At 47.4% G+C, this 17,503-nt stretch overlaps 1 protein-coding gene across 12 annotated transcripts in view; it reads right to left on the bottom strand.

Moving 5' to 3' along the window:
• Positions 1-3,073: 3,073 nt before the first annotated feature.
• Positions 3,074-17,503, bottom strand: part of CADM1 (cell adhesion molecule 1) — a 341,221-nt gene continuing 326,791 nt past the window's right edge. For 5 of the 12 annotated variants that reach the window (XM_060304084.1, XM_060304082.1, XM_060304079.1 and 2 more), the window contains one exon: positions 13,675-16,060. In XM_060304084.1, the coding sequence (XP_060160067.1) occupies positions 15,942-16,060 (119 nt within the window). In that variant the 3' untranslated portion in view covers positions 13,675-15,941. Of the gene's footprint in view, positions 8,570-8,597; positions 9,022-13,674; positions 16,061-17,503 lie in introns of those variants that run through there. The other 7 variants (XM_060304077.1, XM_060304075.1, XM_060304081.2 and 4 more) reach the window with 5 other exon arrangements.

The following is a 17,503-nucleotide window of genomic DNA, read 5'->3' on the forward strand; positions in this document are numbered from 1 at the left end:
TCTCAACCTGCACTTCTAAGGAGAGGCCTTCCTGGAGTCCCCCAGACTTGATAAGGCCCCAGTAATGTATGCTTTGATAACAACCCCTGTGTCTCTTTCATTAAATCTCTTACAACTGTGACTAAACACTCAACTGTGTGTGTGTTTTCTGTCTTATTAGAGTGCAAGACTCATAGACAGAGTCTGTGTTAGTCAGGAGAGGCTGGGCTAAGCAGTGGGAACATAAATTCCAAATCGCACGTTTCTCTCTCCTGCTACATGCCCCATGTGGGACGGCAAAGTCCTCTACTCCACCTGGTCACTCAGGGATCCAGGTCATTGGAGGCTTCAGCGCCTTGTGGCTGCACCATCTGGAACACCAAGGCTCCTTGGAGGCTGCAGTAGGGGAAGAGAAAGACTGGAGAATCAGGTGTGAGCAGGGAAATTATGGGCTCAGCCCCAGATGATGGGCACCCCTTCTGCTCCATTTCACATTGTCTGCCCAGCTGCTAGGAGGCTGGGATGTATAGGGGAACAAGTGAAATATTTGCTCTGCCACAGGGACCTGGTCCAGCTTGTTCGCTTGTGTGTTTTCCATGCCTAGCACATTGCTTGGCACATAGTAGCAGCCCCCCAGCCAATATCTGCTGAATGAATGAGCATGTCATCGGGTGTAGGTCGAGAGCCTCCCAGCGAGTGCACTGTGGAGGTGCTGGCTTTGGACCATGATCCTCCCAGGTTCAAAACCTTTGGCCTGTGCGCTCTACCACATCTTCCCAGGTTTACGGCATGCTTCTTTTCTCAGAATATAGAAAACAGAATATCTTGCATTTAGGCCTTAATAGATTTGTTTTTCCCGATGAAAGTGATGAAAGTTGCATGTCCTCCAATCAGCTTTGCAATTAGCCATTCAGCCACTCACCCAACACAAGTGGCAGCTCAAATTCAGCGAACGTTTCCTAAGTGCCTGCTGTGTACCAGGCGTGTCACCTCGGCTAGTGTGCAGGAAAGCCTGGCGAGGTGAGCCCTGCTTCCTACTTTCCCAATGAAGCTACTAACGCTCCCTAGTGAGTAGGACCTGGATGTAAAGGCGGGTTTGCTGCCTTTAAGACCAGCGCCCTTTCCCCTGTAGCAGCCAGGGGCTCTCCTACTAGAGCAGGCATCAGAATTGCCTGGAGGACTCCCTGACGTACAGAGGGCAAGGCCCCATTCCCAGTTTTCAATTCAATAGATACAGGTGGGGCCTGAGAATCTGAATTTTTAATGAGCTCCAGGGGACACCCTGCTGTAGGGTCTGTTGCCACCATTGGAGACCCTCTGGCCTGCAGTGTGCTGCCTGGTGGTGAGGGGCAAGCGCCCTTCCCTCATGAACTTGGCTCAGGAGTCCCGGCTGGGGGAGGTGGGGATCGGCTCGGCAGCACAGCCCCTGGGTGGCTGGTATCTGGTCCTTGTCTGTGAGGCTGCCTGCAGTCCACGTGTATAAAACCAGGGGGTCGCGCCGCAAGCTCTGAGGTGTTCGGCAGATCTGACGCTCTGCATTCTGTGATTGGATGAACTCAACCAGAGCTGCAGAGTCCATTGAAGTCTATTCCTAGGTGGGCAGCGCTACAGATGGAACACTGTGTAACAATAAATGCCCAGGGAAGTCAAGGAGTTCTGGGGGAGCCATTGTGTGCTCGGCGTACCCTGGGGCTCTGGGGAATCCAGGACGAGTGTGGGATGAGAACCTACTGTGCGAGGCACCAACAGCCTGCTGTGGTGACAAAACACATGCTTGAAACCAGGGGAGGAAAATGTGTCAGCATCTAACCAGGTGCTCATTGGCGCGAGTCTGTTGAGGGGCTCCAGGCAGGGTTTGGGAAGCCCCAGGGAGGGGTCTAGAACGTTGACGATAACCTATAACTACCATCTGTGAGGCAGCGTGGCGTGTACCTTCGTGGTCCCCACAGCCTGGTGGTAGGTGGGTATTTTAAGGATGAAGAAAGAGACTCAGAGTCTTGCCCATAGTCAAGACTTTGCCCATAGTCAACTTTTATTAAGTGAAGAAGTTGGTAGCTGAACCCGGCTCTACTGATAACAAAGCCCACGTTCTTGGAAACATTGGGCCGGGGAGCAAGGACAATTGTGCAAGTGAGGGGGTTCTCAGTAGGATGAAGTGGCCCAAGAGGCTGGGCGGGTGAGGTGCATGCTGACTTGGTAGAGACCCCAAAAGCCTCCCTGGGGTCCCTGAGTATGATGGGAGGCTCAGGATCGTGGAATGGCTGCAAGAAGTGTTCTGTGTTGCTAACTTTGCTGTCCAGGGCTGTCCATGGGGAGGGGTCGGGGCCCAGCTGGAGCAGTGCGCACAGTAGCTCAGGTACTCGGGATCCTGGAGGCTCTGGGTTTCCACTGCTTCTCTCCAGGTCGCTTCTCTTATACAGCGTCTTTGTGAGGATTGGAGAAAAGGCACGCCTTCCTCCAAGCAGACGCACCTGGGCATCAAGTTCCCAAGTTTCACTGGCAGAAGCTGGGCTGGATCTCTGTCCCCCCTGCCTGCTTGATCTGATACTGTGGTCAAGTGAACGATCTATACAACTTATTTTGGAGACTTGCTTCCCTCCCACTACACGTGCGTGCACGCGCGCGCACACACACACGCGCGCGCGCGCACACACTCACACGTGGACCCGACACCCTCTCCTTGCCCAGGGAATTCACTTCCCCGGAGGAGACTGGAAACCTGTGTGACTTTAAGCACTTCATCCCTCTTTTCCCGCGGTCTTCCTAACCGAATCTCTTCTAAGAGGGGCTGCTGGCTGGGCTGGGAGCTGCCGTGAGAATAAAATCCACAAGGTCAGCGAGAAGCAGAGCAGAAAGCAGCGATGCTATATCTGACTTTAAGGCTGGAGTAACAAAGGAGAGAGTGTGGAGAGGCACCGTCAAGGGCAGACAAGGCTTTCGAGGAGCCCCCTTCCCCATCAAACTGTAAACACAAAATACAATGCTCAAGTCTTTATTAGAAAAAAAGAAAAGAAAAGAAAAAGGGAGCAGCAGCTGAAGAGCACGTGCCAGCAAGGGGGGAAAGAGGGGAGAGCCACACTGAAGTCAATACTGGCCAGGACAAGCATTACCCCACGCGGAACACCTCAAGCCTCTGCCTAGAAAATTTGATTGGATCTTCAGAAAAACCTATTAGTGTGTTGTCAGGACCTTCTGGTGATAACTGACCAGCTCTCTTCAATCGATGCTCTTCACTGGTGGAGCTCCTGATTTTTTAACAGCATAATTGTTTTTTTAATAACCGGCTGGCTCACCCACTCCAGCAAGCGGGGAGTCAAAGTCAGACTCCCAACTTAAAATATAGAGAAACGTGATGTTCTTAATTACACAATTACGTTATGGAGCGCCAGGGACAGAGGACGGTGGCGGGCGTGAGGTTTTCTTCGGCTAAGCCCAGTTGTTAAGAAAAGTCACAGAAGTCATTACACAAGTCAAAATTATTTACTAAATGACATCCATTCTTCACAAAGGAGCCTTTATTTATTTTTAAAGAAGAATGGCATAACCGGGATGATTTCAGCATGGCAAGGGTACCATAAAGCGACAGCAGAATTAGTTGTCAATTATACACCTTTTTAATTTTCAACTCAAGAGCTGACAACACATTTTATTTGGGGTTTTAAACGCACTATAACAACAGCAGTACTTTACCGTGCTTTGGACCTTAGATGTCAAAGTACTTCACAAACAAGTAACTGGAAACACGTTGGGGTGGAGGCTCTTTATAGCTGGAGAGCGGGGCCCACAGAGGAGGCGATTTGCCCAAGGTCACGGGCTGAATCAGAGGCACAGCTGGAAACAGTACTCATGAATACTGGTTCCTAGAGTGGGAGCTCAGCACCACCAGCCCACCCCCTCCCACACACACCAAAACAAACCCCCAAAGTCAGGAGATAACAGCAGGGCAGAGAGGTCACCTGCCCAAAGCCCAACATGTCCACGCTGACAATTTGCTCTACAGAATGGAAGCTGGGTGTGCAGGTCAGATGTCTTCACAGACTGCAGTTGCTGAAACCAGGAAAAGTAGTTGCTAGTGAAAACGTATAGGGTTCTACGCTTATTTGGGTCAGCCTGGCTTCCATCCTGAGCTTCTGAGTACGCTCATCAGATTCTTCAAAGTGTCAGCCTTCCAGGAGGGCTTGATGGCTCACACCACAGCTGTGCTCAGCCCACCTGGCAGGTCTGGGCCTTTCTCTGGGTTGGTTCTCTCCAGAACCTGGTCTATGTGCCCAGGGTTGGGGTGAGAGATTCAGAGAAGGAGAGGAGAAAGAGCATGAGAAAGGGTGAAAGAGAGGAGGAAAAGAAAAAAGAAACGAAGAGAGAGGAAAAGGAAAGAAAGGAAAAAGGAAAACAGAGAGAGGTGGGCTTGTTTTAAACCTTTGCGGGCCCCAGGACCTCTTTGTAAGGAAGCTGTGCCCACAATGTATCAAATACGTTACAATCCCACACTGAATACAGTTTATTCCTGATTATTTACCAGTTCAGTTTGGTTGCAGTTTGCTGGTTGACAATGGTATGGTTTTGTAGATATTTAAGCATTTAATAATTTTGATTTTACACTTCCCTTCTCTGTCTTTTGGAGCTCATATTTTTTCTTTCCAGGCTCTTGAAATGTTTATAAGACATAGACACTATACATATTGACCTTAAAACAGGCCAGAGGGCTAGAAGAAGGGAGAGATGAGAAAGAAAGAATGTTGACTAGGACAGCAAGAAACAAAATCAAAACCACACTGAGACAAACATGTACAAAGCAGACAGAGGGAGTTCTCGAAACGATAGAATTGCTGGTTAGAAAGAAGAAAGAAAGCAGGCCTTACCAGGATATTTCTAGGGAAAAAGATGAACAGATGAAAGACCAATCCAACCACAGATGAAGAAAAACTCTCTCTGATTATTCAATAATTTATTGAGCACAGGGCCAGATACTGTGCTTGGCTTCCAGCTCCAGATACAGAGCTGGATGAGACACAGTCTCTATTCTCAAGGAATTTACTGTTTTATTGAGGGAGACAGAAAGGTAAACAAGCAGTTCAGGTATGTGATAAGGACATGAATTGCAGTAGGCATGAGAGGTTGGGAAAGCACAGAGCAGTAACCTAAGGGAGGAGATGCTCCCGGAATGTTCCAAGGCACAGAGGTGTGACCAGTGATGAAATGGAACTTGAGGGGAAGTCAGGTAGGGGTCGGGGGGCAGGGGGTGTGAGTGGAGGTGGAGGGTCACAGGGTGGGACTGAAAGGCCAGACTAAATTGATAGCAGATCGTGAGCATTTGGATTTACAGTAAGTCCCCTACATACGAACCAGTTACGTTCTGAGAGCGCATTTCTAAGTCCAATTTGTTCATAAGTCCAACAAAGTTAGCCTAGGTAGCCAACTAACATAATCGTCTATATAGTACCGTACTGTAATAGGTTTATAATACTTTTCACACAAATAATACATAAAAAAACAAACAAACACAAAAAATAAAGAAGACATTTTTAATCTTACAGTACAGTAGCACCAGCTACGTCACCACTGCTTTTACACTTGCTTCTGGACATCCTGGGCTTGAAATAAAGATACTGCACTACTGCATTCTATACAGTACGGTCAAGTCCATAAAAGCACAACCACTTGTAGAGGATGCATACATGTGACAAGGTACGCCAGACACGTGAACTAACTTACATGATTGGACAGGCAAATGCACTTTCACATCTTTGAAAGTTCGCCACTTGAAGGTTCATACGTAGGGGACTTACTGTATTCTGCAGTCTAAGGTTAACCAAGAATGGGTTCCAAGCAGGGGAGGGACCCCATTCACTCCAGTTAGGGCTGATGATGGAGCTAGGGGCCGAGGCACTGGGGAACCAGAGAAGAGGCCATTGCATTCCTGCCGTTGAAGGTAAAGGGCCTGGACCAGGCACATGACGTGGAAATGATGAGGCTGGGTCACCTTGGAGAAGTGTTTAGGGGGCAGCAGGCAGGGTTCAGGAACCAGATGGAAGTGGGAGATGAGGGTGAGGGAGGAATCAAGAATGACTCTCAGGTTTCTGGTTCATCTGAATGACGATGGTTATTCATTGAGAAAGGGGATATGAGAGGAGAAGAAGGTTTGGGGGGCACTTTTCATTTCCCCAAAGCCTCGTGATCCTAAGGCAGGTGCTATGTCCCAACGGGGCCCTTGAAAAGCAGCCAGGAAAAACCAGCAAAACTCTTTAAGAGGTGGGGAGAGCAGGGATGTGGAGAGTCACTGGTAGACTATGTGTTTCTCTTTGGCCAAAACAGAAGCATGACCCAGAGACCAAACCCTAGAAATCTGTCCATTTGGCTTCAAGAAGAAAGGGGCTTGAAATCAGTAGGGACCGAGAGGGAACATGACAGGTGCCTCTAAGGCTATGTTGGATGCTGGACTGGGGCTCCAGTTGTGATTCATGGGTGAAGGGAGTTTATTGGAAGTTAGCTCATGAAAGCTCCGAGCTACACACAGAAATCTGTATCCTTTCTTGGCTAGCAACAGAACCTATGTAACAGCTAGTGCTGGATTGAGACACAGACATCTATCAATCATACCAAATTCACTGGGTTAAACTCCATCACCCAGAGCTGACCCTTTCCTACTGGAGGAAGTAATGAGCTAGAAATAAGTACCATCTGAAGCCGAGTCTAAGGAAACCTGTGATCACGGACGTTTCAAGCCACAGCTTCAGTTTGGGCTTTCAAACAGATGGACACTCTAGCATGAAACTACCAAGATTAAAAAGAGAACACTAGCTTAATACACATGGCTGGGGAAGTGGCCGGGGCCATCCATGGAGCTGGGTTCCTAAATCCTGGCTCAGGACTTACTCAGCATTCATAGGAAGAAAACAGCCCCAGAGCAAAGCAACCACTTTTCTTTCCCGGTTTTTGATGTTGGCAAAGGGAAGACAAATGAGGGTTCTCTGGTTGGGGGACGGCGTGAATGAACCACACGCGTCCATAGATAAACCAGGAGCCCTCCAAACACGCTCGTTTGTTCACACAAAAGCTAGGCTAGCAGCCCTCTCACCAAGCCATGTTCACAGTGGGATCTTTAATGCATTGTGAGCATTCAATCAAACTTTTAGTGGTGAAACTCTGGGAGCAGAAAGCCAGCTAAGCCCAAATGGTCCCTTGGCTTTTCCATCTTTTGTGGCTGCCTGGCTGTGTTCTTGTGGGTTTTGTTGTCAACAAACTCCTGGCTTGCCTCTGAGCGCTCCAAATTACTGAAAATGACTACAGCTTAAGACTGGCAGGATGATTGTTAAAAACAACCCTGGCATTAATCATAGCTTAAGAGCTTTTGGAAAATGATTCTAATTCAGAAGGGGTGGCTTACAAAGAGGCTGGTTGAAAGCAAAGCAGACATCAAATTCTGAAAGGCCAAAAACCTCCTTGGTACCCACACCTGGCTTCTTCCCAAAATGCAGCTGGCAAAAATGTGTGGTTGGTGGCGTAGCTTACCCCACAAGCTCACCCTGAGGCCCCCTCGGGTCTTCCACGAGTCCCACAGCATCTCCCCCCCGGGTCCCACAGCATTTCTCCCCCAGCTCTGGGGCCCTTGAGATGGGAAAGAGTTCAGGGAGCGCCCACAGTTACAAGTTTACTGGCGGTCCTCGGAATAAGGAAGAGGTGGCTGGGCGCCTCGTATTCTGTCAACAGTCGGATGCCTTAGACTGGTGCTAAAATAAGCTGTGTGCATAGAGGCAGCTGCGTGGGCAAACACACGGTCAGCATTTGCAAGGAGCCAGGCAGGGCAACGAGCTAATACTTCTGCCTTTTGCCTGCCTGGAACAACAAAGGAGAATGATTTTTGCCGTCAGCGTTCTCCTTATCACGGAATCATTGCACAGTTTAGTATGATTAATGGTTTCCATTTAGGAGAAGCTGAGAATGAAAACAGTGGGGGAGTGGTAGCAACTTGGCTGGGGGTGTTTGTGGTTGCACCTTGGGTAAGAGGGTGAGGGAGATCTGGCTGGTGGTGGCCTCTGGCACGACTGGGGAGGCACTCTGGGGCGAAGAAACGCATGGCTTTTGACATGCATTTGCAGGAACAGTCTGAAAGCTGCAAACTTGTGATGCACTGCTTGCCGTTTCCTCCTTGCAGCCTTCCAAACACTTGTGTCCGAGAAGCTACTCCCTCTTGACCTGCCAAGGGGAGGGTGTTTCCTTCCCAGAGGTTCCTGACTAAGGGCTGGGTCTGGGAGGCAGCATGGTGATGGGGCTGGCTGGCTGAAACTCAGAGGAACTACCTACACCACTTCTTGGCATTTCTGATGGCCACGTGGGGATGCCACACAGGGAAGGACCCCACCTTTGTGCTAGTACGGTAGCGGTGACCTTCAACATGGCCACCTCTGTCTCTGGAGCCCGGCTGGTGGACCTAGTCTCAGCTCTCAGTGGCTGGCTGTCCCGGGAGTTCTTCTTCTCCTCTCTGCAGCATCCCTTCCTTTCCACTTCTGTAGGCGCTGCTTCTGGTCAGATCTCACGGCTGCTGGAGATGAGTGGTGAGACAGAGGCCGCTGTAGCCAGAGACTTGTGGGTGCTGATAGAAACCAACCGGGAAAACACAGAGGATTCAAGAGGGCCTGATTTTTTCTTTTTTAAGCAATAGCCTCTGTTACTGAAGCCAGAGAGGGAGAAAATTGGTGATCTTGGCTGTGTCTAGCGTTACTCAAAACCCTTCTTGATGCATTGGTGTCTCTGCAAGGAAATCTATTATTTTCCATAAACTGTCTTAAGCATCTCCCGGGCTACATTTCTGGCTGTGTTAAGAATCAAGCCATCAGGAACAGCTGTGAACGTTATACACTTTCAGCAGCAGCAATGGGCTTTGGCAGGGAAGTAGGAGCAAAAAAACCCAAGTAGGACATTTCGGTTGACAGTAATGGCATTTTCCCTTCGTTGTCCAAACGATAAAAGATTCATGCTCCTAATTGCAACACTAGAGCTGCCCCCATCACTTTATTCAGGGAGAGGAGGTTAGAGAAAACAGGCCTAGAGAGAGGGAGAGAAAGAGAGAGAGAAAGAGAGAGAGACAGAGAGAGAGAGAGAGAGAGATGGATAGTAATTTCGTCACTAGCTAACAGAGACTGATTAGTACAGAAGGCTCCCTTCCATAGCAATACTTTTTAATCAGGGCTGCTGTGTCTGGGCAAACAGCTTTTGTGGATTAGCTAGACCCGAGCCTGCCAGCATCCGTTGCAAGTTTAAATGATGAAATACACAACCACAGAGAAAACAAACCAAAAAGAGTAATGAAGTCACACATTTCAATATTCGGTAACCATGAAGGGATTTAAATATTCGCTTGCTATTAAAGGCTTGCAATATGCTCTTCCGACACCAGCTCTGGAAGACTGAAATGTCAATTACGGATCAATTTCCCCCTAAGTAAACACTAATGCACGATAAACAGTAGTAGAAGATGCAATCGTAACATTGCTGACTTTAGGATGGATTTCCTGCTGGTAACAGCACGTTTAAGCCTGGTGATTAATTAACCTGAGAAGGTAGCACTTACGGAAGGTTTAAGGTGATCATGTCTGAAATATGATTGTGAGCCGTGCACGTTTGGAGGGCGGCTGGAGTCCTGCGTCGGTTTGACCCTCAGTGGTAGTCTTCATTTTCCCCGGAATCACCACCCACAGCTCAAGACCTCCAAGGATTAGGAGGGAGTAAAGTGGGACTTGAGGGTGGGTGTGCGTGTGTGTGAAGAGAAAAAACAGTAGACTTTAAGTCCCGTTCTTTGCTAGAATTAATTCTGTATTTAAATATGGAAGATCCGAGTTGCATTTCCTGCACTGACCACCAGGGGCAGTAGACATGTTATGTTCGCTTTGGGAGGAAAAATTAAAAACACAAAAAACAAACCAGATAACATCTCCTGTGTACAGAAGAGCCTGGAAGCTGAGGATTAGAAGACTTGAAAACAGAAGATTCTGGCTTTCAAGTCTCAGTTTTGGGGTGCTGACATTATCCTTGTGTCTAACACCCTCTTGCTGGCATGTGTAACGATGTGGCATGGGGATGGCATGTGGCTCTCATGGAGGCGCACTTCACAATTTTGAGATGAACACAAGGCAAGGAATATGGTTTGAATGTTTGCAACATGCCATACCTCATTCTGAAGGCCCCTCACAATGTATGTGGGCAATGGTGAGGCTTTGCTTAGCCATTAGCAAAAATGTCATTCTCTGTAGGGAAGAACGATATTCTGTCCCAGCGGGTCCTTGAGAACGATGGGACTAATAGCAATAAACTCAGGGCTGGCTGGCTAACTTGTTCAAGGCCAACCCGAAGGCTACCTATATTGAGGATGGACTTCTAAATGTCAGGGTTGAAATACAGAATTGGTGACCTGTTCAGACTAAGTATAAAGTGAGATTCGGGCAACCAGATGCTTGGGCTGTCTCCCTGTGATGATCTACTACTTGCTACGTGCCTACTATGGGCCTACGACTGACTTCAGTGTATTGCCCACAGAGTCTTTTGGATGACGGCCAAGAGTCCCCTCCCCTTCTCCTGCACAGTGTGTCAGGACATCCAAGTACTTCATTCGGGAAATATTTCCAAACCATACATGTGCAGCTGTGGATACAAATTTCACTCTGAAGGAATTTGGCAGCCAGCTCTTCATGACTAAGGGCCATGTACTTGGCATCCTGGCAAAAAGGTGTGAGTATAAAAAGGGTCTTGGGCATAATTTTATAATGAAACAAAATGCCTTCACTTAAGCAGGGTCCTTCCACCTGTAGCATGGTGACTGCCTGGTTGCTTTAAAGCTCTGGATGACAGAATCAAAGGAACATTTCTCTGTGGACTAAGCCCACAGCAGTACAAGGATTACGTTGCCAGTAGATGGAGGACAGTGAAAGATTGCGCCAATTACCATCCACATAGCACCTCGGGGTTCCAGTTGATGTATTTGGAGAAGGCAAGCAGGCCAAAACATTCATGAAAACTCTCTGGAGGAAATGAGGGCCACTTGCACTCGCACACCGAAGGAAGGACTGGGCAACTTATCAAGCTCCTGCTGACGGGAACTGCTTCTGGAAGCTTCCCCTTGCATACCCTGTGGGACCCAAGTGGCAAAAGTGCAGCAAGATGCCACCCCACATCTGCCTCCGTTCACTGAACACCCCGGGTCCCCCTTGTCTGCAGGTCGCAGCTGTATCTGGAGCATCACGCTACAGACAAGGGGAGAGGGCTGGGGACACTAAGCATACCACGTGCCACGTGGACTGGAATAACTACCCTAGTGAGTGTTGAGGACAAAGGGGTCCTTAAACACGCTAGGGCAAGCTCCACAAGGGCACGAGGTGTCCACAGGAACCCAGATGGCTCCCTTCACTTGAGTCGTGACCACTTCTTGGTAGCCTTGGGTAACCTCTGTCTCTCTAACCACCATTCGCCTCTAGCCTGTGTTATGATTCACATGTAACATGTTTACTCTGCATCTGGCATATTATGGACTCAGCACTTACTGCCAATCTCACTTCCCTCTCCTAACACGGTGACCCCCTCCCTTACAGAGCAGGAGACCAAGGCCGGGCAGGTTGGGGAACTCGCCCAAGGTTTCACAGCTAACAAGCGGTGGAGTGGAGATCGGAAGCCAGGCTGTCTCTTAGCACGAACTCTTGATCTCTAGCCTCTATCACCTATAGGTCTTTTTACAGAGCTATGATGAATCAGGGCTCCCCACTGCTCCCTGCCTGAGGGCAGAGGCTGGGAGAGGCCCCTGAAATCTTGACTCCTGTCTGGACTTTGAGAACAGCTGGAAGATTGATCCCACGCTCCACACCTCTCCTGATTTTGCTTTTTTCTTCCCATGCGAATCAGCGGGCTGGCTGGGCTTACTGCCGTCTGTACCTCCGACTCACTTCGCTCTCCACTAGCCATCCTTTAAGGTCTAGCTGGAATCCCAGCTCCTCCAGGAAGCTGTCTTGACTCTCCAGGCTTCACTGATTTCCGTTCTCCAAGAAATTTCCACGGCACTCTCTGGGCCCCTTAACCATAGTTGGGGTGCCCCCCACAGCTGGGGACCGTTTCATGTGTTTATGTGGGTATAACCGATGCCCTGGTTGGTCTCCAGAGATGATCTTACACTTCCCTGTGTTTCTCGCGATGCTGAACGTACAGCAGTCGCCCAGTAACTGCATGTCCAATTAGCAGATTTTTACAGAGACAGGCGAGAGACCAGGCCAGGATGGAAGGGCTGAAATGAAGTACGCAGCCTTTGGTTTTTCTGGAGCTTACCTTTTCTCCCACCGCTGAACCTTCCCCACCACCTGCCTGAGAGAGAAAAGGGGAACTCAGCCACAGCTGGGTGAACGGTGGGAAAGGGCCATTCGGGGTGGCTCACGTGTGATCTGAGCATTTGAAAGATCGGTCACCATGAAGTGCAGTCATTGCTCGCCTCGGCCTGCAAGGCAAGGGGGACGGTGACAGACTGAATCCTGCTGTACACCCGGCCTGGAAGCCCCAGCAGCCTAAACAGTAAGTGAGAACAATCTTCCGTTGGCGGCCAGGCTCGTCCTCTGCAGATCACGTCTTTTTGTTAAAGGAGAGAGAACTTGAAATGAAGAAGGATGAATTGTGAAGACACGAAATCCCAAAGGAAGAGACAAGTGGAGCAGGCAACACAGGGGAGTGGGTGTGGGGTGCTGGGTGGAAACAGGGGAGTGAGGGCGGGAGACGCAACCACGGGAGGGGCCGTCCTGGGCCGGCCCGCACTGCAGCCTGCGCACCTGCACAGACGGCTGAGTCCGCGATGCCGGAGCACCTGGCCCACCTGTCCGCTGAGAGGGGAGGAGAGATCAAGGACAGGAAGGATGAGCAGAGGAGGAGAGAAGGCGGTCCCGAGAAGCCCAGCCGGCAGCACCTCCTAGCATCTACTGCCCCTGCTCCTGGCCCTGCGCGAGGTGCTAAGGAGGAAGCCGGACCAGGGGCCCATCTTCTCCCAGGCCGAGACGTCCGTAAGAAGTCCATGATGAGAAAAAAGGATCACTTTGTAACATTAATTTTTTTATTAAGAAGACAGATATTTTATAGTACTTCTTTTTTTTTCTTTTTTTTTGTAAAAATGGTATACATGAACCAATACAAAATGGGAATGGAACATATGGATATGGAGTTTCATACACCGTAACATCGTTCATGTACACCTCAAAACCAGAACTGCCTAAAGGGAAAAGTCAGACGTTGGTGTGACTAAAGAACAAGCTTATTTGGCATCAATTATACATCCTTCATTATTTTATATTCCTTTAAAAAACACAAAAAACAAGTTTGTTCTTTCTTCACTCTAAAAAAAGTGATCAACCTGTACAAAGTAATACTCAACAATACATTTCAAACAGTGCACTGTATACTTAAGAAAAAAATACATAAACCAATATACAACTAAAATCCATAATTTCCTGTTTTTGCTTTGTTTTATTATTATTATTATCTTTTTCCAATGCATGGGGCCTACACTTCGCAATCTACCTGAGACGGAAAACACCAATCAAAACACATGAACCTGAGACATGTCAACATTGTAAGCCATAGAGTCACATCAGGAGCACTGCACTACTGTACACTTTTCAAAACGGAAAGATGGGAGGTCCCCAAAATGAGATGCCAATTCAGTGAGCAATGGTAGGGTTTTGTGGGGGGGGTTTGTTTTTTTTTGTTTGTTTTTTTTTTTTCCTAAAAAGAACAACTGAGAAAAGCCTTTCAATGACATGCTAAATGGTTCTCACCCTTCGATACGATTACACTATGGTCGGAATGGGTGCTAAGGGCTCGGAATAGAGCTGCACATTATAAAATTCACTGAAGAAGGGATGTTTGTTGTGGCTTTTTGTCTTGGTTAAGTGCCTAGGGATAGGAGAGGGGAAAACAAAATGCTGCTCAATATGGATTTTCTTTTACATACCAGTCCGTTCCCAAAAGGCCCCCATGTTGCAATGGTTCTATCAAAGGTTAAAATAAAGACAAGAAAAATAAACACGCTTTCAAACAACAAAGAGTTGACACTTTTTTTCCCCTTAAATAAATCAGCGTAAGTTTTCCACATAATGTAACAATAGTAAAAATGCATCTTGCAAAATCCAAAATTACTCACTGAAAATGTTATATAATATATATTTATATATATATAGATCTATCTGTTTTTTGATGCCATCTTTCCATAGGGACTGTATTCTGGAGTCTGGAGCCTTACCAAAACGTACGGTAAGAGTTTAGTTTTCGTCCTTCGGGACTACTTCTAGATTTCCTAGACATTTCAGTGAAAATCCCCACATTTCTTTAAAAAAAGGTAAATGGTAACTTGACTCCTCTACCTCTTCCCAAGGCTCCCCATCCAAGATATGTTCAAGGTAACTTATTTTAGTAGCTATGCACTATGGCTGCCATCATGCGAGGATCAGTAATTTTTTGGCAGACGGTTCTTAAGGCTGAGGAAAGAGGCCAAGGCTAGTGTATGAAAGGTAAAAAGATAAAAACACTCACATTTGAGTTTTGATTAAGTAACTGAAAAATCCCTACATGCTGTTTTTCCACCTCTGCTCTGACCTTTTGAGAACTGAGATGGACAGCAGACCAGTCTGAGAACAATACTGGCCCTTCTTTTGTATCTCCTGCCTTTGTCAAGCCAAATCTGAAGGAATGAAAGTTTCACACGGATTCGAGTTGGAAATCCCAGCATGACAAATATCTGTAATATACAGTACATGCAGGCCACATCCTACTGCCTTCCTAACTAAGCACAAAGCAAAAAACAAAACGAAACGAAAATAAAACAAAATAAACCCTGTCCCATTCAGTCATTCGCACACGAGACGGACTTGCTTTTTCCTACAAATTAGTGAGAAGTAAGGCCGATTGGGAAAGGTGGATGGAATCATTTGGAACAGAAATAACCAGAGCAGAACTATCTTTCCCCCCTCCCTACTTCCCTTTCTGTGGCAACTCAAATTTGCCCACTTATATAAATGGAACAGACCTCACCTGTCACGTCTGTTTAGGGCACTGAAAAAGGAGGAGCCCTTTCCGCCCCAAACTTTTCTGGACAGCGTGGGGTATCTATACTGAGCCGTCTACAGATACAGAATTAAAGACAGATTCAATCTCATTGTGACACACCTCACTTGCAGATAACCCTGTACAGTAATGTAGTTCCACAGCAAACAGAACAGTTTCTGAATCACAGTCTAAGTTTTCTAGTCTTCACTGCTCTAAGTATTTGAAACATGGGCAGCAGCAAAGAGTTCTCATTGTTTGTTCACCCAAATCTTTACGACAACAGAGAAGAAATGCATTATGGATACACTAAATTCTGAACTATGAAATCTAAACTGTGCTGGTTCTCCTTTTATGAAACTGAATTTTGAACAGAAAGCAGTTACTTCAAAAAATAAACAAAGGAAAGGAAAAACAATAAGAAAATAAGGGGGGGGGAAGATTCTAAGGAATCCCAGCAGGCAAATTCCAAAATGGGAGATTTTGGAAAAAAAAAAAATCCAAAGTTTTTTTGGAAAAATAAATGAGCACAAAGGAAGGAGGAGAGGAAAAAAAAAAAAAAAGGAACACAACCAAGAAACGAAAAACAAGGCACAGAATTTTCTGCAATCTATCCAAACTAAATCCAAGTATCCAAGTTTGACTTGGTAGGAAGAAATAAAAATTGAAAAAACAAACAAACAAAAAAAGAGGTGTCAAACAGCAGAGTGTAATTTTCAAAGAACATTTCTTTCTTTCTTTCTTCTTCTTTTTTTTTTACACAGCAAATCCCAAGCCTTCCCAGTCTCACACCTTTCCACCCATTCGTAAAAAACCACACGAATTTCTCGCAAATTCCAATATCACTGTCTCTTTATCATCTAAATAGGGCCAGTTGGACACCTCATTGAAACAAAAAGGCTGATCTAGATGAAGTACTCTTTCTTTTCTTCAGAGTTGTTCTGTCCTCCTTCTGCATTGATTATAGCTGTGTCTGCGTCTGCTGCGTCATCGGCTCCTTTGGCTTCATGAGTGAAGTATGTACCTGAAAGATGAAGGGGTAAAGCACCGTGACTGTCTGATGGCCTCTGTGTAAAGTGGTACAGAGATGGCAACCTGCTTTATGGCCATCATCAGCCGAAGTGGTGTGCAGGCAGCAGAGGGGAAAAAACAATTGGAAGAAGAGAGCGAGGTGGGTGAGACAAATGGGGATCCGGGGGTTCCAAAGGCACCACTCCAACTGAACCGCTGCGATATAATTCAGCAAATGAGACATTAGAGCCGTGATTATGACCAGAGGATGTCAGCAGAAGAAGACGTGAGTGGGAGCTAAAAATGCAGAAAGCTGGAGAGCTGCTGACAGTAAACGCCCAGGACCAATGGCCAGATATGTACACGGACATGGTTAAAGACCAAAGCAAGGAAGAGCAATTAGCCAATAAATGAATTAGGGCCCTGCTGACGTTCTATTATCATCTCACATCATTTATCTGAACCCTCGTCTCCTGTCTTCAGGAAGCACTGTTGCCTGTCCGTAAGTGAAAATGTGCTTCAACTTGCACAAGGAGGTTTGGTTTTCTTCTGCCTTCCATCACAGAGTGGGGTTCCAGATCAAGAAATAATCTGATATTGTAACAGCTGGAATCAAGGCGTGGGATCTGCCTTAAGGAACAAGTGATTCTCGCTCCTGATGTCACTCTAGCCCGGACCCAGATTCATGGATTTGCTAATTGGCATAGCCACTTTATAATGACAATAGACAGAACGTTAACGGAGTTGGTGACACTCTTTATCAGCAAGTCCCAATGGTTTACACGGAGAAAGACAAGGGTTGCACCTCTGTATGAAATACAGGTAGAGCTTCCACTGCCCGTCATAATCAAATCACCCTCCTCCCATTGGCTATTGTATTCTCCAAGAGTCTTAAGTAAGAAAGGCCAATCTATTTGTTGTATTTTCAAGTTTTCAAAGTGACAAGTCTGAGAAGGCAGGCGGTCAGATGGTTCCCCCACGTCCCTTTCCGCTATAGAGTATGCCCTCTTCCCTGGGTCCCCTCAGCTTCTGTGCAGACTTTGGCCCTGCTCTCTGGCCAAACAGACTGCCTCCTGGGCGTGGGCGGAGGGTATACAGAGTGCTGGGCCTGTGCAGCACTCATTGAGGGACCCCCAGTACTGAGGGCCCCAAACCGTTTTACGCTCAAGACGGGCACTTCGGATTTTAAAGGTGATTGTCAAACACCTTGGACCTCTGTTGCTGTGCTCAGGGGACCCTCCACAAGCCCGAGTTCTACAATCAAGCAGACTGCCAGTGCCTGGAGTTTATACTATAGGAAAGGCTCGGGAGCCCACTGCACAGCACTTGAGAAAAATACCCAAGAAAGACAAGGGCCGACAAACAAAGGGAAGGATAAATTATGGAGGGGAGAGAAGAGGCTCAGAGCAGCATGGGGCAGAGAGGAGGAGCCTTCCCGAAGATGATTGCCCATCCA

This window comes from Globicephala melas, chromosome 8, assembly GCF_963455315.2.
Source record: "Globicephala melas chromosome 8, mGloMel1.2, whole genome shotgun sequence".
NCBI classification, from domain to species: Eukaryota; Metazoa; Chordata; class Mammalia; order Artiodactyla; family Delphinidae; genus Globicephala; species Globicephala melas.